This window comes from Etheostoma spectabile, chromosome 21, assembly GCF_008692095.1.
Source record: "Etheostoma spectabile isolate EspeVRDwgs_2016 chromosome 21, UIUC_Espe_1.0, whole genome shotgun sequence".
Classification (NCBI taxonomy): domain Eukaryota; kingdom Metazoa; phylum Chordata; class Actinopteri; order Perciformes; family Percidae; genus Etheostoma; species Etheostoma spectabile.
Window position 1 is genome coordinate 1896751 of NC_045753.1, and position 23301 is coordinate 1920051.

The 23301-nt window shown below is 41.4% G+C and overlaps 1 protein-coding gene across 1 annotated transcript; it reads left to right on the forward strand.

Annotated features, from left to right (window-relative positions):
* The first annotated feature begins 265 nt into the window (after positions 1 to 265).
* Positions 266 to 23087, forward strand: pemt (phosphatidylethanolamine N-methyltransferase). The gene is made up of 6 exons (XM_032502823.1): positions 266 to 280; positions 734 to 849; positions 6265 to 6410; positions 10985 to 11096; positions 18311 to 18385; positions 20887 to 23087. The coding sequence occupies exons 1-6, from the start codon at positions 266 to 268 to the stop codon at positions 20939 to 20941; spliced, it is 519 nt and encodes a 172-aa protein (XP_032358714.1). The 3' UTR covers positions 20942 to 23087.
* Positions 23088 to 23301: the final 214 nt, after the last annotated feature.

Genomic DNA, 23301 nt, shown 5'->3' on the forward strand with positions numbered 1-23301 from the left:
TGGGGATCAATAAACAGATTAAAATTAAATTAAAATTAAATATTCACGGAGGTTTATCCTCAATCATTTTTCATCAGGTTTGACCATATTTACTGTGCAGTGCAGATTTAAGCTTCAATTATTTTAGCCTGGCGTAGCCAGACTAAGGCCATGATCGCACTTCTTTTTTGACAAGAAAAAGTTGACCACAGGGCTTTCGGAGTTGCAGCCGAGAGCGTCTTTAGTTGCTGACAAAGTGAGAGTGGAGACTCTCTGGACTAATGAAATGTACCAGAGTCTGGTAGGACCAGGCTAGATCCAATCCGTGACTCAAAAAACGTCATCCGATCCGTGAGATCTGGTATCCATGGGACCCCTATTTGATGGGAAATAGTATCGCAAGCCGTTACCTGTGTTTCATTATTAAAATGTGTGGTATAGTTACATAATAAATGAATAACTCCAAATGTAGGCAGTTTAAAACATCCAACCATAAGCTGACGCCTGGTTGCCGAGCCAGCAACCACTTAGAAACGTTAATTCCGGGTCAGGGAGCCAATCAGCATGCAGCTAATTGCTATTGTCACTCAATATTAATCACAATATGAAACAAAATGTGACAACCTTTGTCGATAACCTGCATGGAATATTCGCTGCTGAAAAGCACAGAATTTATAAGCTCAAAAACTGGAATTCGGTGCAGCCCTTAACACCGTCATCTCACGACCTCTTGATGCTTTCTGTCCTTTGTCAGGTGTCGAGATGGGAGCATCGGACGCGGGCCCTCTCCAGGCTCTGTGGGGGCCCCTACCTGGCCTGTTACTGCCTGGGCTTCATCATCATTCTGCTCAACGTGTACCGAAGCCACAGGTGAAGCACACACCTGTCTCCTTTACCCTGCTATTTTTTCTATCCCTCATTCCTGTCAAAATTAGCTCAGTTACTTTCCCCATTCCCATTTTATGAAAAGCATTTTTGATTAGCATCAACACATTATTACATGATTAGCCATAGCACTTTTGCGTCATTGTAAATGACTTTAGGTGGAGTAAGACTTATAGTGAGACTTAGACTCTAAGTTGCACATTCTTGGATTCCCAACTTGTATATATTCAGATATTTGTTCTTGTATTTTATCCTATTATTATTTTAAGTATATTGTATGCATGTATATTGTATCGTAGTATTTCATTTATATTTATATTCTGTGCTGTGGGACTGATTTTCATACTGTAACACATCTATCTATCTATCTATCTATCTATCTATCTATCTATCTATCTATCTATCTATCTAGTAGGGCTGCACAGTTAATTGTGATTTTATCGCAATATGGACTAGTGCAAAATCCTTCATCATACTGGCAATGCACCAAGGTACCAACGTGCCTGTCTTTTAAAGGGAATGGGAGAGGACAGTCTGATTGGTTTATTGCATGTTACGCCCAAAACACACCTATGATTAAATTAAGAATGAATTAAGACACTAAGTACAACCCTTTCGAACCATGCGCCTGGCACACGGGCATGAGTTTTGGAGGTGTGTTGGTTGTTGCGTGTTTGTTTTCGGGCCCCCTCTGAAAAGCTTTTTGTAGCTTATTTGGGGTTCCCATTTCATGCGTCCTGTATATGATTGTTGTGCCTCATGGAATTGTGTTTGAATGTACAGTGATGACGTGTGAAATAAAAACGAAACGAAAACGAAAACACTGACCCTTTTTTCACCATGCGCTTAGATCATTAAAATAGGGCCCTCACTCTCTTCCCCTTTCACCCTGTTTCTCTCTCAGTTGCCCTACATCTTATACTTCTTCCTATTCTTCTTTCTTCCACCTCTGTGTTCTCTTTTAGTCATCCTCGTTAGTTTCTTCCTCCCCTCCTGAACTGTGCCTACACTTCTGTGTGTGCCAGTGTCACCCCACGCTGGCCATCACCCTGCACCCAGTGGAAGTACACTCCCACTGGGGAGCGAAACGGTGACAGGACGCCCTCAGCGAAACAACACAGAAACACAATGCCAGTCTCGGAAGATCATTTTTTTTTTCCCTCTCTCAAAGGATGTCTGTTGCCGGGCAACAACACTTTGGTTCAAGCTGCTTCAGAGCAGTACATTGTCCTGCCAGTTTTCTTTTCTGCTTCTAAAGCGAATTTAAAACTAAAAACTGAAGTAGTAGCAGAGACGGTTTGCTGTAGAACCGAGACGCCCCAACTTTCCTGTATCTGTGTCACATGGTTTTCTTCGCTGCCACGCCGAGACTAGCGGCAGAGCCTAAATGTATTATTTCCAATGGGAGAAGCGACCGTAAACACCGATTATGACTGATTTTTGTTCACCCGTAGTCGCCAAAGTAAATATTTTTAACATTATGACACTAAAATGGCATTTTTCAGACAATCAAATTAGGAGAGAATGTCCTTTGTTTGAGACCTGGTCAGGGTGCATGTGTGATGACAGTGTCATGTCACTCTTATGTAGATACTGTCAAGTAAAGTGTTACCCAACAGTCCAGAGATTCAGCAGACCTAACAGACTGAGGGAGAAGATTCCATAGGGTTGGATACACACAGCACACCTTTTTGATACTTAAATCGCACAATTATGGGATCGCAGAGTGATCGCGATTGCAGCTGCGATGAGATTAATCATTCAGCCCCATATGGCAGCTCCTCATCCAACAGGTCACAGTAGGTGTTACATCTGTTTAACCTTCCTACCCTTCCCGCTACACTAGCTAAGTTTCCATCCGCTTGTCAATCAAATTATCTGAAGTTTGGTAAAAAAACTCTAAGACCAAACCACTAAACCAGTAAAGCTGGTGAAAGTGTGTTTCCATCTAACGGCTTTAAAGCCAATAGAAACTTGTGGTGATGACGTCACATGCTGTTTTGTGATCAAATTGGCATATCAAATTGATTTCAGACATTTGAAGGTGTTTCCGTTCATTTTCGCACTGAATCACACAACGTTCAAGCAAACTTTTGCCAACAAAGTTTTTCTAGACTAAATGAATGGCGCCGACACCAATAAATGAAGTTGTAATAGTGCTAATGTGCCAGCTGATAGCGACATATCAAGCTATGATAAGAAAACAACGACACTATCAACACATCGCTATGACGATGCAGATGCAACTTGTCTTTTATTGTCCCTCCGGCACCGCTGCGAGACTCTTTTTTTTTTGAGACATGTCTCTCTGTCCGAGCGTCTTCCATTGTCTCCCAGGGCGTCCCACGGCTCGTCCTATCCTTTGTCGGCCGTTTCCTTCGCGAGTTCCTGATAAATTAAATTCAGAAAGTCTCTCGTCTCCTCGTCCGTCCACTTCCGTCTGCCTTTGTTGACGCCCCCCCCTCCATGTGTGCAGACAGACAGGAAATACTGGGGGAAATGAACTAAAACTTCTTCTTCTTTGTTTTGTGGCGGGTTGCAACCATCAAATAACCTAAAACTTAATCGCATTTCAGTATTTATTCAGCAAATAACGTTTCCATCAGCTTTTATCGCATGAGCCGAATATCGATCAAGATAAAATCCGATGAGACTGAACATATTTCCTGTGAGTCGATATTCATGAAATTCCATCAAATGTTACTGTTTCCATGACGATTTTTTCACTCAATATCACTAAATTCGGATAAAAACGTGTGGATGGATCCACAGCTAGTGTTACGTGACCCACAGGCACTCTTCTTGGACACGAAACTTCCTCAGTTCAAGTCACCCGTACAAAAGGTGAACACTTCAGTTTTGACTGACATGTGGTTCCTTGACAGAAAGTCGAAAGTACAAGTCTCTAAAGTCTCAGGAGACACGCACAGAGCTTTGACCCCCCTAACACAGCTCACCTACAGCGATCCCGGTGGGAAAACACATTACTGTTTCCAATCCCAGCTTAGAGTCTGCCCCACTGATTGACCCCCAGACCACAGCAATTACCCTACAGCTGCTTTTGTTGCCTAATTGATTTACTTATCCATTGACGGATGCAGTGGCGTGCTGATTAGCTGATTGCCAGCCACTTCTTTTCATAGCTCCACTGCACATTTACAGGCTGCTTTACAGACATTTAGAGGGTTTTTAAAGTGTGTATTTTTCTTGCGCTAAGCACACAACGGTGATGCTCTCCACTGATTGTGTCCAGACTCTGAGGGATCAACAAGTCCATTTTTGAATTAACTGTGTGTATTTTCATTGGCACTCTTGCTATTTACAATTACATTTAGAAGGTCTAAATGGAAACATGGCTTTTAGGCTCTCGGTTTATGCCCAGGAAATATTAAACTCTAACAAAGAAAGAAAGAATATACGGTTACACTTTACTTGTCATGAACGTGTCATAAACATAAACAAGTCATAAATGTTTATGACATAACGCTTCTTTTAGTCATTCTGTTTTGTCATGACAAGTTAGGGTTAGGGTTAGGATATGACAGTGTCATGTGTTTATGTAGAGTGACATGACATATTCATGCTCTATGTATGTAGATACCTTCAAGTAAAGTGTTACCGAATATACCGTAACACACATTTAGAAATATGATCAATGTTTGGAAACTGTTGGCACTACAAGCATGCCAACAGCCCAAACTGCCAACTTCCTGTTCCTGTTCGTGCAGTTGAACTGGAGACGGAAGGACAAGAAATTGGGGGGAGGATGGATGGATTCATTGATGTTTGTCCTGTTTGGAACATTTTTGTCCTACAAGACTCCCAAGTAAATGCAGGATTTAATGGGAGAAAATGTTAAATCAAACGACGGGTTTAAACAACTGCATACCCAATATTTAATATAGAGTTAGAATGGGAAGCTTTGTGTGTGAAATTATCGCATCAACACCAGATTCTAAGACTGAAGTGGGGTTGTGTAAAATCACCAGTCTCTGCTGTACTGTAAAGCGGCTTATTATTAAAAGGGACTTTGTCTGACTCCCACACACAACCTTCACTCCCTGACCCTTTACTTCCTCCTCATTTCTTCTTTCTCTCTAATCACACTTTCCATTTCATATTCTGAAAGGTACACACATGGCAGATGCATGGTTTTGACAGGAGTGGCTCTTTAATATCTTTCAATTTTTACCATCATGCCTGCACGAACAGACAGCAAAGTTACACAACACACAAGAAAAATGCTACACTATACCATAAAACCATACAGAAGTAAACTAACTAAAGACAGAAAAAACAATTGTATTGTTTTCAATGGAAGGTTTTCTTTTAGTTCTAGAAGCTACAGAGCGTGTAACGACCCCACACCCACAACCTCCCCACCCTCATCTCCGTTTCCCATTGCCCCCTTTCCCATCTCGTTTCTAATCGAAATCCCAGCAGTATGCCTTGCCGGGCCACCGTGGAGCCCAGCACTTACTCTTTGTGACTGACGTGGCGGAAAAACAAGCTGAATCACATTTCACTTTGTGCTTCAGCTGACAAAGGAACAACACCGTAAGAGACACAGCAGAGACCCAATAACCCAGTTTTCTCTTATTAACCCCAAACCTAGTTTTGTTCTGGAAACTATTTTTGTCTGCAGGAAATATACCGCAGTCAGACAGCACAGAGTACGTGTACACACACACACACGCACACACACACACACACACACACATCAACGCACCAACACACAGCATCAGCCCCAGCACCTGTGTGTGTTCTTCTATTATAATTAATTATAACACTTTCAAGACTGTAAACACTAATCTTATGAACTCTGTGGTTTAATTACGTTTTACTATCAGATCTAAGGGGTCTCAATTAGTCCAAATGGGGCGTTCATGTTGGAGCCAAAATGTGGGAGTTTAAAAATGCCCCCATTCAGCTTTTTTATGATTTTTTTTTACACTCCAACTATCTTTGGGTGCAGTTTGAAGAGATTTTGCCGATTTACACAAGTAAGGCTACAGTATAATCTTCAACTCTAAACTGCATCCTGAAGAAGCTATTCTAATAATGTATCCTATTATATTTCCATAATGGTACTTCAACAGTAGCAACACAACAGCGCAACTGTGACATATTTTCGTGATGTTTGTGTTACCTAACATCAGTATTAAATGAATCTGATGAAATCATGACTTGTCTATTGGAATTCAGTGCCCAACATTTCTCTTGATTTCGGTCTTTATCCCCTTTTCATCTCTCTCACTCGTTTCCAACCACTTGAATCTACAGTCAAGGTCTTCTGAATGCTGCGCTCCATGCTCTTTGCACTACTAATCCAAACTGGGAAATGTAGAGTAATACGCTGGTGACATGAACGTGGTTGAGATCTGTGCGTTTTTTCTGCAGTATGACGGTGGCGATGAAGGCCCAGGCCAGGTGGGAGGTGATGGACAGGACAGATGTCTTCTACGCGGGTGTAGGTCTCATGGTGCTGGGCACCGTGCTGGTGGTCGGCAGCTTCCTGGCTCTGGGATTCACCGGCACCTTCCTAGGTGGGTGTCTCCATATTTTGTCATTTTTATGTACTTTTTTATGAATCAGTGCATGAATTTTATTTTTTTATTTTTTTATGAATCAGTGCAATTTGTCACTCTTTCTGTCTGTGGGTTGTGGTTTTACAAATCATTGCTAACCGCCAGAAGCCTTGTGACCATGTCTTGTTGCTTTTCAGGAAATGAAAAAGGGCTAATTTGAAAACATATTTCCCTTTTGACAAAGTCAGATGAAATTGCCTCGTCACTGTCTACGTATTTGTAAAACCCACAAACAGATGTAAAAGGTGACCTATAGCATTGATTTATGATATCATTTTAAATATAGAGATACAGGGTTTTTGGAGTAAAAAAAGTCAACATCACAACATAAGTCATCCCGCTCACAATTGGTTTGATCAACTGCCCTCTGGAAAGAGGTCCAGAAGCCTGGGCTCCCACACCACCAGGCTCACCAACAGCTTCATACACCAGGCTGTTAGGATGCTGAACTCTCTTTTTTGAATATGTGTCCATATGTGCGTGTGTTATGTGATGAATGTAAAAATGAACTGCTCCCTCCTCTGTCAGCTCTAGCTACTGAAAAGAAATCAGAGGAGAAATCAGACCAATTACAACAGCTGGTCAGTCTGATGTCATGTTGCCTGAGCTCATTACTATTCATGAGCTCGCCCAGTTGTGCTAGTTAAAGGATGCTGGTAGCCAGGCTCTCATTGGCTAGCCGTCAGCCAGTCAAGGTCAAGCAGCTTAGCTCATTGAATATTAATGAGAACTAGCACAAATAGAGCTGAGTCTTCCTGCAGGCTTTCTATACCACGCTAGAATGGCTTGACACAAGGTAACCACGGCATTTTTTCACAGAGTCCATGGTAGAACTTCACACATTACCACAACGTAATGATACGCATGAGGCAGGGCACCTTTCAGACCATAATCGGGTCGTCCCCGGATCCAAGCGGAAGCTTAGAGGGGACAGGGCCTTTTCTGTTTGTGCTCCTAAGTTATGGAATGCCCTACCTTTGACCATTCGTCAGGCTTCCTCAATACCGATTTTTAAAACTCTTCTTAAAACTCACTTCTACACTTTGGCTTTCAACCCAAACTGAGACTTGATCCTATCTGTTTTTATATAGTGTTATTGGGTAGATCTTCACCCCCAGTTTATTATTTTTATGATATTGTGACTGCTATTTTTATCTTGGTTTATGTTTGCTGCCTTTATGTACAGCACTTTGTTCAGCTACTGCTGATGTGAAAGCGCTTTATAAATAAAGTGATGATGATGATGATGATGATGATAATCATACCAACAATAAATATCCCTAACGAAAATGGTTGTGTGTTCCACAAAGGTCTACCTGCACCGTGCACCATGTTTCTTTCTACACACACACACACACACACGCATACACAGAGTAGAGGATATAGCCTGTGGGTGGGTGTTGATGTGTCTTATTCACTTTATGTTAAGCCCCTTAAGTCACTGTGACCTGATGATTCAAACTGATGGCCCAGGGTTAGAAATGAAGATCCGAACCCAATCCAATATCAGATGTTTTTCCAGGCTCTGTTTACAACCTACTGACCACAGACCTACTTCTCTAAACTACCACTAACACTGCCAATAGTCTCTAACAAATCCAGGTTGCTCTTTTTTTTTGTTTTTTTTAAACAACACAATGAAACAACAGTGGTGCAGGAACACACACAAAAAGTGTTGTGCTTCGCTTTTAAATCTGAATGGGTTGCTTTGGAGGTCAAAAATAAGTTTAGAAAATGTTTGTGAAGGCCGGTTAACTGGTTTTCTATTCAAAACCAAACACATTTGTTTTGAAAAAAACAAAACTCTTTTTCCTCCTTCCCCACCTGTGGCGTTTAAATGATCACACATAATGAAAATTGTTACACAACTTGGACATTAACAGCCTCAGGGCCAGCAGCACCACATGTGTAACTCAGCAGGTCAGTTGTACCTACTGTGCCTCTGGTGTGTGTGTGTGTGTGTGTGTGTGTGTGTGTGTGTGTGTGTGTGTGTACACAATATAGGAAATTATGACATATCAAACAATAGTTAGTACGCAGGTTACAGTGGGCCGTGTCCTGCAAGTGGTTCAGATGTCCCCAATTTTTTTATTTGTTAAAGACAGGTAACACACACACACACACACACACACACACACACACACACACAATTATTATATTATATTATAACACTATTATTGTTTACCATCAACCTCCAGAACCAAAGAAACATACTAAAACTACTACTGGTGCTGAACTGAAATTGAACTTTTATCAGTATACACATCCTTGTTTTTGGTGTTTTACTTCTGCACTACCCCAAATTTTTGATTCCGAAACAAGGAAGAAATTTAAATTGTATTCATTGTTCCGCAGTGGTGAATCACTCTACGTTGGTGTTCCCCTTCGAGGGGAACTCGAACTGCGTCGGTTACGACACTATGGGAACGCCTTTAGGCATGACAGGGCTGAATGCGAATGAAAACTACTCCAATCCTATTGGTCCTAGTGAGAACGGTAGCATGTGACGGCATAACCGTAGGGGCATATATAAGCATGCCGGCACATAGCTCATTAGCTCTCTCTATGAAGCAAGGCACTCCAGGCGGGGCGAGGTGCGGCGAACCGACGCAGTGTCTCGTTCCCCTATCTTGGGGAAAAAGGGTTACATACGTAACCCGAGACGTTCCCCTTCGAGGGGAACGAGACACTGCGTCGGTTACGACACTAAGGCGTTCCCATAGTGACGTAACCGACGCAGTGTCTCGTTCCCCTATCTCAGGGAACAAGGGTTACATACGTAACCCGAGACGTTCCCCTTCGAGGGGAACTCGAACTGCGCCGGTTACGACACAAAGGCGTTTCCATAGTGTCGTAACCGACGCAGTGTCTCGTTCCCCTATCTCGGGGAACAAGGGTTACATACGTAACCCGAGACGTTCTCCATGGAACATGTTTTTTCTTTGGTACCGACTGACTGTGTGGTTGCTGTAATTTGATTGGTGCCCAGGCTCAGACACGGCATTTCAGACACAGTCATCAGAATCAATGGGCAGTATGAGAAACATCATGTTTTTTAAACACCAACACATGTGAATATATTCTAGTAGACCCCAAAAGCGAGATAAGGAGAATGAAAAAGCACAGAAGTCAACTGAATCAACTTACGCTGAGCTTTATTAGAAATTGACTTTGTTTACAGTTCTGCCTGTCAGCAGTTATTCATGCACCCGGCTCTCTTAATACTACACTATAATATTGGTCTGATGTTTTTTCCAGTCTGCAGCACACCACACACGTTGACAGCAGGTCTCCTAGCAACACTTGCTCTCAAACACCCACCCAGAGGCTCAAACCTTAGACACTGTTTCAACAAATGCTGTATGTTTGTAATGTGATTCATCCAGCAGACCTTGTGGTTGTCTTAACACTACTAGCAAGACAGCTCATGCTACTTAGTTTGTAGACAGCCTGTCTCCCATCTTTGGAGGCTTGGATCTGAGATATTTAGCAGTTCAGTAAACTTGAAAAAAAATTAGGCATATGCTGTGTGGGTCCACAAATACATTTTTCAAAGTAAGGCAACCCCTAATTATCCTTATAAAGAGCTGCAGTTCTATAGTGTGCCTCAATAAAGCTGAATGTCACCCTTTGTGTCCTATGTATGCGTGTGTGTGAGTGTGTACACATACATATATATATATAAATACACACATACGTATATATGTGTATATATGTATATATATGTACAGTACATACTGTGTATATATATATAATATATATATATATATATATATATATATATATATACCTTTAACCTTACTTTTTACCTGTAGCTTTTAAGGGCATTTTACCAAAAAGATGATATTTTGATGTCTTCTTTGTTTTTCATGCTGTCTTTTTGCTACATACCTTATGTATAGGTGCCTTGTGTGCAACCACTGTTTTGTCACACCCAGCAGGTCACAAAATATTTCTATGAATTTAATTTTCAGTTCATTTATCATTATTTCTGTGTTGGTACAACAATCAAACTTTTACTCTGGAGTATTTCCCATGAAGTCGTGTCCATGTGCCTGTATGTTGTATATCAGTAGCAGCCAGGTGACGGGGGGGGGGGGCAGCCAGACACTGTCGCATTAACAAGGCTGTGTGCTGCCAAAGCCGGGTTCCCTGGCAGCGCATCCTCAGTCGGACTTCAATGCCCGCTGTTTTGTCAGAGACATGTCAAAACTGATTGTAGCATGACAACTGGTCGAAAATCTGTCGTAACCATGGCAACACAGTCCACCAGGTTCGCCTCTGAAACCCTGTTGACCTGTACTTATTGATAAACTGGTGCCTAGAGACAACTGTTACACCTCCAGAGAAGTTCCCCGCTTAAGCCAAGTGCATGCTGGGATGTGCTCCAGCCTGTTGCATCACTGAACAGGAAAAGTGATATCAATAAAATAGACAGGTTTTAGTTATGAAAAGAAACATGAACTCACTTTGTGTTTGTGTGTGTGTGTGTGTGTGTGTGTGTGTGTGGTGTGTGTGTTTGGACTTTCCAGGTGATTACTTTGGCATCCTGATGGATGAGAAGGTGACAGGCTTTCCCTTCAACATCGTAGAGAACCCAATGTACTGGGGCAGCACTGCCAACTACCTCGGCTTGGCACTCATGTAAGTGTGTGTGTGTGCGTGCGTGCGTGCGTGTAACTGGAAAGGAGGAGAGGTCACTTTCCCGACTGTATCTGAGGTCAAAAAAAGTGTATTTTGAATCTAATGTGTTTGTAGCTGAGATTGGCTCGGAAAAAAAACCCTACAGCAAGTTATTTTTACCCAGTTCGTCATTAACCCTTACCCGAGGAGTTGTTGTACAAATAAATAAAATCCAGTGAAAGGAAAATGACTTGCCGCCTGGCTGTTAAAGTGCTAAAATACTGTACGTCAAATGGCGTTCTAAATAAAGGAAAGGGCATGCAGAAGCGGCATAGATGATAAACTGAAGCCTGCAAATGGAAAATGTTGTTTTCTCAGAGTTTCAAATTACTTCCCTCTTGAAGGTTAGGAGGTAAAAACTTTTTTGTCTCTATGACAACTGTGACCACATCTCTCGGAGCCCGGCGGGCGTAGTTTCTAGACCAGCGCTCCAGGGAAACAGCCACCAGTAAAAGCTATTAGCCCCCCATTTTCACTCACCTCTCTATAGTCATTTTTGAGTCAAATAAAGCCCCATTTTCTCTCTTGCTTTGAATTTTATTCACTTTCAGCCTGTATATTCTGCACTGCAAGCTTTGCGTGATCAAACCAAAGTCTCATTTTCTCTTATTGTCACCTCTGTGTTTCTCTCCCCCTCTTTTGTTGAGTTGAGATACAGTAGCAGCCTCTGCCTCAGCCTGAACTGCTGATTTCAGTCTATGCGGTTTAACCCCTCACAGGCTATTGTTAGGAATTTATCAAAACTACTACTCTTATTGATGCTTCTAAACGGTTTGAGTTTTTATTGATACCCCTATTAGTTATTTTTCATTATATTGCTTCTTTAAAAAAAAAAAAAGGAATAAATTCAGAACAGAATAAAATTGCGATAAAAGTTGCAATGTCATTTGTGCGGTGACCAAACGTCCTCTTTTTATGTATTGTCCGGGGCATTGGGGGGGGGGGGGGGGGGTTACAGCTAAAGTCAGACAGGTAGCAGATCAGACAGGGAGCACATAGAGGGAGCAGATCAGACAGGGAGCACATACAGGGAGCAGATCAGACAGGGAGCACATAGAGGGAGCAGATCAGACAGGGAGCACATACAGGGAGCAGATCAGACAGGGAGCACATACAGGGAGCAGATCAGACAGGGAGCACATACAGGGAGCAGATCAGACATGGAGCACATTCAGAGAGCAGATCAGACATGGAGCACATACAGGGAGCAGATCAGACATGGAGCACATTCAGAGAGCAGATCAGACGGGGAGCACATACAGGGAGCAGATCAGACATGGAGCACATACAGGGAGCAGATCAGACAGGGAGCACATACAGAGAGCAGATCAGACATGGAGCACATACAGGGAGCAGATCCGACAGGGAGCACATACAGATAGCAGATCAGACATGGAGCACATTCAGAGAGCAGATCAGACGGGGAGCACATACAGGGAGCAGATTAGACAGGGAGCACATACAGGGAGCAGATCAGACAGGGAGCACATACAGGGAGCAGATCAGACATGGAGCACATACAGGGAGCAGATCTGACAGGGAGCACATACAGGGAGCAGATCAGACAGGGAGCACATACAGGGAGCAGATCAGACAGGGAGCACATACAGGGAGCAGATCAGAAAAGAGCTGTTATTGCTATTATTTTGTACAGGCTGTTACATATTTTATTTTATTACATTATTTTATATTTATTACCATTGAGCATGTTTAACCTCTGAGAAGCCTTTCAGAATTTGTGTTTTGTGACCAGACCGAGTGTCCTCTTTTTGGAAATCAAAATATGGTCCCACTAGTCTTTTGTATGTTTGTTTGCAATTAAGTTGCGGAAGACAGAGAAAGTTGCAAAACAAAGAATTAATTTGGATAAAACCGTGTGGATGAAAACTTAGCTTGTGACATGAATTCCACACAGGAATAGTGTACAAGTGGAACAGTAACCAAATTAAAGATGATTTAACTACTGAGTTCAAATACAGATCATTGAATGTCCATAAATTGAATCCAAACTGGGGTTTGGTGCATTGAAAATCTTAAGAATTCTAACTTCAAGCGGTGGAGCAAATGCTTAAGCAAGCAATTTAGCTGTTTCAGCTCACCTACTTGCAAAACATTAGCTAAGAAATTGACAGCCTGGTGAATGCTGCCCTTCAGCTACATCACGGACCTTTATCATGTGCTGTGCTTGTGGGAATGAGCGGTATTTTTGAGCGAGACACAACAACAACAATGCTCTTACTTTAAAAAGGGCTCTCTCTGCTCTGGGCAAAATCACATCGCACATGTCTCCCCTGTTCTTTCCGACCACGGTGGGAAATCTGTAGCAAGAAAAGTTAACCCTCTCCTTGATATCGTGTTGTTTATGGTGAAGGAGAACTTGGATGTGAGTTGAGGGAATTGCGAGGCCACCAAGCCATGACAGAGCGGACCAATCACAGTTGATGCGGTCTGCTCTGATCATTGTCGTGATCAAATATACAATATTGATCCACTCTAGCAAGACTCTTGTGACTTTATTTTGATAATGGAAAATAGTCTGCAACAATAGAATCGCTTGAAAAGTCGCTTGGTGTAAAGTTGGCATAAAGCACATGCATCTGTTTCTAAATTCCTCCAAACAATGCAGGCATTTTTGGATTATTCAATAGGACTGGACTTGTCTCTGGCGCTGTTCACATTTGTCACAAAAAAAACATTCAGTTTAATTTGTGTACAACTTACTTGTGTACCAAAAACCAGTCAGTAAAAAAAAAACTGTTGAAGACAGATTTGTGAACAATATTTGAGAGAAATAAGCCTTTTTCTGTACATAGAAAAAGTCCAGCTCACAAAAAGTGTGGGCAAAAACTAAAGTTTTGCATTTATAATTTTGTTCAATTTATATATGGCAGTCTTCTTCAAATTTGTAAAGATATTTCGGTTCTGACCAAAGGAGTGGACAAACAACCCCCAGAGCCAAAACGGCAGCGGACTTATATCCTTCCCTGTGGAACTCCAGATTTGATGCATTGATTCCTAGTTAAATACCCCTCTTTTAGGTCCATCTAAATATAATCTTTTGTAGACATTTGCTACACTGTGATATATATATCAGTACAGACAAACACTTGTTTATGACTTTAGACATATCACTTAAGACTACATACAACAATGGCAGTGACTAGCTGCTGAGGGCTGCAAAAATTGTGAAGTCGTATCTTTAGAGGTGTGCCCAGATTTGTAAATGTAAAATAATCTGTAGATGTGTCAGATTCGTGAGTAAACGTCTCATTTGGATTTGTTCTGCTACATGCCTTCCCTGAGCATTGTCTGTGGATGTTTATGAGAATTTGTGTAAGCATGCGTGTGCATGTGTGTGTGTGTGCAGGAACATGTATGCCCTGAATCAGCGGGCAAACACTCGTCCTAAGGTTGAGCACTATATAACCACAAGAAACATCAATACAAATATGAGCATCTGACCTACTTACAGTATTCTTGCAAGCCATATAATGATGGTCTCACCTTCAGTGGTGGTGTGTGTGTGCCATGCATTCAAATGTTCATACATGTTAATCATTTCCTTAGGCCAATTGTTATTTAGCAATTTCTGTGGAGGTGTAAATTTGCATACGTTCATACATTCATTCTTAATCAAGTAGGGCACTTTTGGCACATTGGGCATTACCCTGTCTTATGTAAAAGTGAGTGATTGAGAAAATTAATACAGATTTTTTGTCCAAGTACTTCATTTCATGCTGCCAGCATATGAGCATGTGCAGCCTGATTCATATAGACAGAACATATGGAAACACATGCATATTCATGTGCAAAGATGCAGATTCAGGCAACAGCATGCAGACTGAGACTCACAGGCCTGAGCAAATTAGACAGATGCAGAAAATGGAAAATAATATAATGCTTAAATCAGCATTCAATTATTCAGATGCTCAGTAACTTACACCAAACCAACAACTCTGCTCTCTGGGAATCATATGATCAGATAACAAATCATGTAACGTGGGGGGGGGGTGTCAACATGCAAAAAGAAGAAATAATTCTACCTCAGGCTGTGTTTGTCTGATAAATGGGAATTACTTACCAGTTTGGCACAAACAAGTTGACAGCTTGAGAGCTGACAGTCTGACCAGTTTTGGCTATTATTTGTAATTAGGACAAGTTGAAATATGGGTCAGTGGTAAATAGAGCCTAACACAGAAGGCCCACTGACTCAGCGATATGTCAGAGGGCCTATCTGAAGCCAGTGTTGTGTGTCACACTTATATCGAAAAGCGTGACACGACTGTAATCACAGTTGTTACTGAACTGAGACGGAAATCTGGAGTCAAACAATTTTGTTCACCTCCTCCTGCCATCATAACTCAGTACACTTTGTTAAAATGTATATAAAACTTACATGCACATGAATCTAAAGAAATAGATGTGTTGGAGGGAACATCCCTAAAGTGATGAATAAGACAGCATACACGCAAACTGCCTGCCTCGCAGAACACCGTTCCACAAAAACACAAAGCTTTGCAATGGGGCATTGTGAAGGTCTTTACATGCTGTTGACCCAATTTGAGAAGGATCTGTTAAGTCCTTTTAGGAGGAGTGTCAAAGATTGCCTAATTTAAAGGGCTTTAAAGGGCTTTAAATGGCGTGTTGTCACATGACCTAGGACATCATTGTTCGAGATATCGACTATCTGTTTGCAACTTGGAGTCACGTTAGTTGTTTCAGCACAGTACACAAAAGTTTTGTTAAAGGGACATGTTTCATCTAAGTGACTGTTAGGGGTGAAATGTAAAAGCTGACCAAATGTTAAATCCCTAATAATGTTTCAAGGATCGCAATACAAATGGTAAATGTCAGATTTGGTGTCAGAAACAAAAATCAAGGACTTCTTTCTCGAGCTAAAGGTAAGCAATTCTGACAAAAAGTACTGACGTCTGCTTTTAAATCTCGGAACAGAAAGCTCCCAGTGTGTGCCCGCGGTGCAGTCCCATTTTCTGTAGCTCCCGTGATCTTCAAAAAGGTCAGGGCAGTTAAAATAATTGAAGAAGTAATTTTTGGAAACCACAGGTTGTGTCAAACCTTTCATCACTTCCTACGTCTTGACCTGGTTTATGGTTATCCAGGGAGAAAAACAAAAGATTGCCTGTATTCCCTCTGTGAACATAAAGCATTTGTATCATCGCACCACAAAATACCTAAACAGCATTATAAGTCGATTTCCAAAGACTCCTAAAATGACAAATACACTGCAGTAAAGCGGCGGTTTAATGGTGTGACTGTTCAACTCATTTAACGTTTTTCAACAAAAATGACGTTAAGTTGCAGATCGAACATACATGTGCTCAAAGTCAGTTATGTAAAACTATTAAAATGAGGACGTAACATGACGTCATGGACTGCATTTTGTCCCGCACTAAGGTCCGTCAAATTCAAATGATTTCAAAATGACAGTTGACTTTTGTTTTCACATTGGACATGAACCCCATTCTCTTGGGTTAAAGTCCTGTCCTGACCCATCCAACACCCAAACCTGCCTCCTCACGTTTGGCGCTCTTTTACTTTTTACTACAGCCACGAGAGGTTTCCACCTGACAGAAAAACATGATTGTCTGGTGTTAATTAATGCTTACATAATCGACCCATATGGCCGTCTCCTGGATGAGGACAGCTTGTATCATATTTATGTTGCAGTATAGGATATGTCTAAATGATTTTGGCAGCTTCAGCACTCCTGGGCAGTACTTAAACAGCTTGTAGGGTATTGCGTTCGGGGCTGGTCCTGAAGCAGATCTCGCCTGCTGGATCACCTGCCTGACCTCACTGAGCTTGGGTAGTGATGCGTCAAACGGGGCTGATGGTTCTGAGGGTCTAGGCACATACCCTGGTGAGCCTAGGGGGTTCTTCCTTTCTGAGTCTCTGTGTTGAGTGCGGATGTGCTCCTGCAGTTCTCCTTTGAGATATCCAGGGTTCCACATGTCTTCTCCTCCAGGAGATGCCAAAATGGATTCCTGAAGAAACTTGATCTTTCCTCTTCCCTTTTCCTTGTCTTCTGATGCGTTACATGTTTCTGAATCTATTTCTATTTGATCTTATATTTTCCTTTTATATATTTTTACTCTATATATTAGACTGATTGAATATATTTTTAACTGACTTTTAATTGTTAACATAACTAGCCTTAAAAATTCCAGAAAAGCATAACTTTAACTGGACTTTTTGTAATCTGCATCCTGGTGCCTCCATTACTGCCTGCTTGAGGAAGATGGTGGACAGTTTAATAAGTCACGTTTAGCCAGCCCGATGGTCAGATTATGCTTCTTTCTTTTTCTTAATCACAGGTTGACAATGGTCAGCTTCAATACGTGGTTTAGTAACAAATTATATAATTAATGTGCAATGTTTAAGGTTACATATGTGGCAGTCCAGCCCACACATGGTATATAGTTCTATATATACCAGCAGTGCTCTATGTGTCTACAGCGATTTGACATAATAGCCTTTTGTGACTCACACTCCTGATCCACATGATATGGCTTTTAGGCGTGCAATCACAGCTTTTTTTTAGTTAATTATGCCCGATGCATTACCACCATTATGTGTTCCACTGGATGAAAGTGATTTGCCAGTTAACTATATTTCTTACTAGGTGAAATCTGTGTCACTGTGCCACTTTCTTATCAGGAGTAGGTCATTGTGTTGGGTGTTTCTTTGTTCCACCCGGATGAACTACAGGGTAAAACAGTTTTTGAACACAGTAAAACCCTTTTTAAAGGGTCTTTTTTTATTTTTCACTTAAAAATGTAATCCAGTTTCACTTCTTCTCTGGCATTCAGGGAGCTACTTGTTTGCTTTACTTCAGCTCTTGGAGACGTAGCCATTTCACATTACGTTTTTGTTTGTTGGTAAAGTTTGACAGTGAAAATGTATTTGGGTAAACACAAAGAGAATGATTTTTAATTCCCTCTCAAGTTCTGCCGTCTTCGTTCCGTCGCTCTTTCTATGTACTACTCTACCTCTCCTGCTCCCTATCATTACACACTTCACATATGTTTAAGACATATTAACAGGCCTCAAAAGGTACTCCACTGTGTACTCCATGGCGCATATACGTGTCCTACATACAATACGTGAGCTAACCCATCTGTCTCGGTCTTTCTTCTCTCCCTCTCTGTCTCCAGCGGTGCTAGTCCGGCTGGTCTCGTCCTCGTTGCCATAGTAGCTGTGTCTTACAAAGTGGCGATACGATTTGAGGGGTAAGTCTTTTTTTTGGTCTAAGCCCTGTTCACGTTTGTCAGTAAAGTAGCATTTAGTTTAATTTTTTTTACGTTTTTGTGACACTTTTTTGACATTTTTTACACAACGTAACACTAACTTATTAACTTTAGTTGCACAGTTGTTTTGGGAATTTATGGTCAATGATTTATAATGATTTATAGGAAATTATACCTAATGTTTGAGTTAGAAAAGCAGAAATTAGGAATTATTGAGACTAAAATTAAAGGAATGGATGTTGATGGATAATCACAGACTGGAATATGTCAACTTTTACTCAATACTATTTCAAAAACACTTCAATTTGTTTTCAAATACTATAAAATTGAATAAGACGCCCCAAAATATATGAAAGTAGAGATGTGTACTTGCCAAAGAGCGTTGTGTGGAATCAGTCATGTTATTTTGGGGAATTAAAAAGAATATTGATATAGGAAAACGGGTCAATTTGACCCGAGGACAACATGAGGGTTAAGAAGATTTTGTTTTTTGGTCGAAGCACCAATAGTCAACCCTTCAATATTGCCGCAATATCGATATTGATGTATTTGATCAGAAATATTGGGTTTTTGATTTTCTCCATATCATATGAATAGCAAGCTCATTCCCAAGATTTTCCCAATTTTAATTTATCTGTATTGAACGACTAATGTACAATCTTGAGGAAAAACATCCAAACGGTCTAGTGCAGAGAACAGACAAAGAAGTTAGGACAGCTACTGGGACCAGAGACAGTAACAAAAAAAAGAAGAAGAAGATGGACAACGCGTCTCCACTTTCTCCCACTGTACAAAAGTGAAGCCAAAAAATATCCCAGATTTTTTAATTTTGGAACTCTGCGCGGTAGTGATCTGGCGGTGGAACCGCGGCAGCCCCGCCCCGACCAATCGCAAGTCAATCCCAGCTGTCAATCATGACGTTTCACCCCGTTTTTATAGCATCAAATAACAAGACTAATCAGGAAAATTAACACTTGAACAAATAATGTTATCAGAGCTACTTAAAATGGCGAGAACCATTTTTGGGAAAATATGAATTGCCTTGTACGTTTTTTAGTTTGGCCCACGTCCCATCCAATAACATGGAGAGGGCGGGGTTTATGACCTAAACTGTAACAGAGTGAAAAAGTGTAGTTTCCCCTTGTGGGATTAATAAAGGATAAAAATAAGAAATAAGAAGAATAAATAATACTGCAGCCAGCCACCAGCTACCAGCAGGCAATGCAGATTTTTTTGTCTTTCTAATGATATGATCTCCAACTACAAGGAAAGTTATAAGGGTGTGTTTAAAAAGATATGAAATAAAAACAATACTACAGGCTTCACAGTACTGTCATGATAAAATATAACGAGGACTAGCCTACATCCTGCAATCTCCTGCACACTAGTCTGCTGTCAATTAGAGCGCTAAAGCAATGTCAGCCCCCTGACAACAGCCTAACAACAGGTCTGATCCCCGGCTTGTTGAAGGGCTCCTGTCATTTCTTCTCATTTCAGGGTGTTATTCAAACTGGTGCTTCATGCAACAAGCGCGAGAACATGGTGGAACACAAGGGTTATCTATCATTCAAACAATATACATGGTAGGTGTCATCGAACATGCGGCCCTGGCAGAGTGGGACGCTGTTCCAAGTCTGATTTTGAACACTATATAATAATAATTAAATGTAATTTTATTTAACAGGCCTTCTTTTAAGCTCTCAGGTCTGGTTTACAACATAAGACAGATCAGGGAACAGAAAGTGGAAAGTCTGTTTGAAAAGAAATGGCGGGACAGTGTTTTACAAATAAGCAGCTGGACAGGGGGGTTTTGAGTCTGGTTTTGAACAGATGGGTTAGAGTCTGGTTTTGAACAGGTGGGTTAGAGTCTGGTTTTGAACAGGTGGGCTAGAGTCTGGTTTTGAACAGGTGGGCTAGAGTCTGGTTTTGAACAGGTGGGCTAGAGTCTGGTTTTGAACAGGTGGGCTAGAGTCTGGTTTTGAACAGGTGGGTTAGAGTCTGGTTTTGAACAGGTGGGCTAGAGTCTGGTTTTGAACAGGTGGGCTAGAGTCTGGTTTTGAACAGGTGGGCTAGAGTCTGGTTTTGAACAGGTGGGTTAGAGTCTGGTTTTGAACAGGGGGAGAGATTCGATACTGCGGAGGTCAGGTGGGAGTGAGTTCCAGAGCTGGGGAACAGAGCGGCTGAAGACTCTGGTCCCCACGGTGACAAGTCGAGCTGGGGGTACAGTGAGGTGGATTGAGGCGGAGGATCTGAGGGAGGGGGAGGGGGAGAGGATGTGAAGGAGTTCAGATAGATATGGAGGAAAAAGGTTATGGATGGCTTTGAAAGTATGCAGAAGGATTTTAAATTGTATTCTGAATTGAACTGGGAGCCAATGGAGCTGCTGGAGGACGGGGGTTACATGATGAAAAGACGGGGTTCTGGTGATGACACGAGCTGCTGAGTTCATATTCAAGTTGATGTTTGTTCTGCTGTGTTTTCAGACCGTTCACGGAGCAGATCTATCAGGAGAGGAGTCAGCGCCGCAAGCATGAATAACCCCCCCCCCGCGTTTCTGCTCCCGGTTTGGCTGAGGGTTCCCGTCCTATCACAAAGACAGACAAACGGATCCACAGACCGACTTACCAACAGGGTTGGACGCCACATGGAGCCATTTTTCGGATGTAATTTTGGACCACATGGTTATGATAATAGTGTGATTTTCATTTTTTTTTCTTGTTGAGAATCAACAACATTGAGAAGATTGATATCACTGGACATGAGAGTTAGGGCTACGATGCGATGATAAAACGATTATCTGATCTTGTTGCACTAACATTTTTTATTTCTATACATAATTTGTTTTCTCACTCTGTAACTACTTGACACATGTAATATGCCATAGTTAAAATAAACAACTTCATTTACAACAATTATCTTTTAGTTATGTTAGACTCAATTAGCATTAGGGATGTAAATGAAAAACATCCACTCACATTTACAAAAAATTTAAGCATTCAATGTTAGCTTGTTTGCTATAATTCTTAGTGTAAGAATTAAGGCACTCAAACACTGGATACAACACTACATACTGTAATGCTTTATCATAAAGTGGTTCCATTGTTTTCCTGCCTCTCTGCTTGGCACCCTACCACGGTTTTACCACGGAACATTGTAGGCAGCTTTAGACTCTCCTGTCTTTCTGATCTGTAGCTTGTAAGGCAGATGATTTGACGCCAAAAGCGTCCTGACTAATCCATATTCATCCATATTTGACGGCTTGGGAATGACAACGGGTTGAAGGCAGATTGTAGCGGGGCTCAAGCACTCTGACAACATGCCTTCATTCTTTATTCTTCACGGCATGCGTTGTGGTCTCATATACACGGCAATTAACACTTTTGCACAGTCAGAATTTGATCTGGAGGCTGCCTAAACGCTGTGGGGAGAACAGGTTTGCTAAGTCACACATTGATCAGCAAAATCCCCAAAATGAATTCCAGGCGACTAGCGTCGCTTTGGCTAAATAAAGACTTGAGCTTGATTTTTCAAGAGAGAATCAAGAAAGACAATGTTTTTTTTTCCACCTCTATTAAGAGTGGTATCAATCTTCTCATTAAACTCTTGGCAAGAAAGCAAAAATACGATAAGTCCTTTAAAACTGAACTAGGTTAGATTTGTATTGTGTGTACAATAAAAACACACCACCACCACCAACTAAATCATGAAGAAGATCTACAACGGAGAACTAGGAGCCCATCTAAAGATCACCTTGCTGAAGTGATGACATACTGTGACTAGCTACATAAACATGAACTTTAATGAGCTGCAGCCGTTAGCTATGGTTAGCAGAAGGCTAAATTACTAGCTCGTCTGCCGCGTTGACGTTTCACTGGCAAGTCCTCGTTGGGATGGCAGCACTAGGCGGTGCCGCTGGTTCGGCCTTCTGGTCCTTGTAGCGGGCTAATGCTGCCCTCCAAGCAAGGAGACGCCAGAGGAAACCAAACAGAGCCCTCATGGAGCTAGGCTAAAGGCTAACCCTTGCAGACCAGCTCACCCAAATGTTTTCACAGCAATTCATTCATCCCTTTGTGTACTATATACTGTATACTGTAGATTGTTTACCATAAAGTCTGTTTTTTCTGAGTTAAGTAGTTAAGCCTTTAAATTTGCTGCAGCCCTGAGCCTTTGGCTAACGGGAAAGACCGTGCACGTGCATCTGCATTAGGAGAACGTCCAATAGGGACGCTCTTTCTCTCTAAAGCGACTTGTGATTGGCCAAATTGGCCAATGATAGCTAGCTATCCTAAAGCCTAAATACAGAGCCAAGGAGGAGGTACAAAAGTGGTCTTCACTGCCAAATGAGTTCGCAACTCATTTTCTTAGCAACTGTCTTCTTCATCAGTTTTTATTACGTCCGTCAAAGCAGAAAAAATGAATGAATAAGAGTTGAGGGCCAGCAGTCGTGTTCAGAGAAAAATTCAATTCCATTTTTTTGCACAAATCTAAAACAGCCTTCAAGACTGCCCTTGTTTTAGCCATTATTCAGTGTTATACACCATTTTTCATGTTCAATGTCAGAGGAGCTGTACCAATAAAAGCTTTATACTGTACCTATGCAAACCATTCCAAACTGAACCACACGCATCGCCTGGTGATGTACTTGACGGGATGCTGTATGTAATAAAGTAGGTCTGCGTCTCTCTTTGTGTCTCACAGCTTTTAATTCATGCACTCATGCACATGTACCTCCTACAGACATATGTGGACATCATGCATAATTATTGTATTTCATTGAATTAATCAGAAATATTAGGACAGTGCTATTTCTCATTTTGAGTGTGATAAATGATACATTGTTTATTTATACAATAGTATCTACATACAATATTAAATGAAGGTAACTGTTTGCACAATAC

Excerpts from the sequence above, each read along its gene's own strand:
- pemt (XM_032502823.1), top strand. Across the intron at positions 850-6,264 it reads AACGTGTACCGAAGCCACAG|TATGACGGTGGCGATGAAGG; the intron begins GTGAAGCACACA and ends TTTTTTCTGCAG. Across the intron at positions 11,097-18,310 it reads TACCTCGGCTTGGCACTCAT|CGGTGCTAGTCCGGCTGGTC; the intron begins GTAAGTGTGTGT and ends CTCTGTCTCCAG.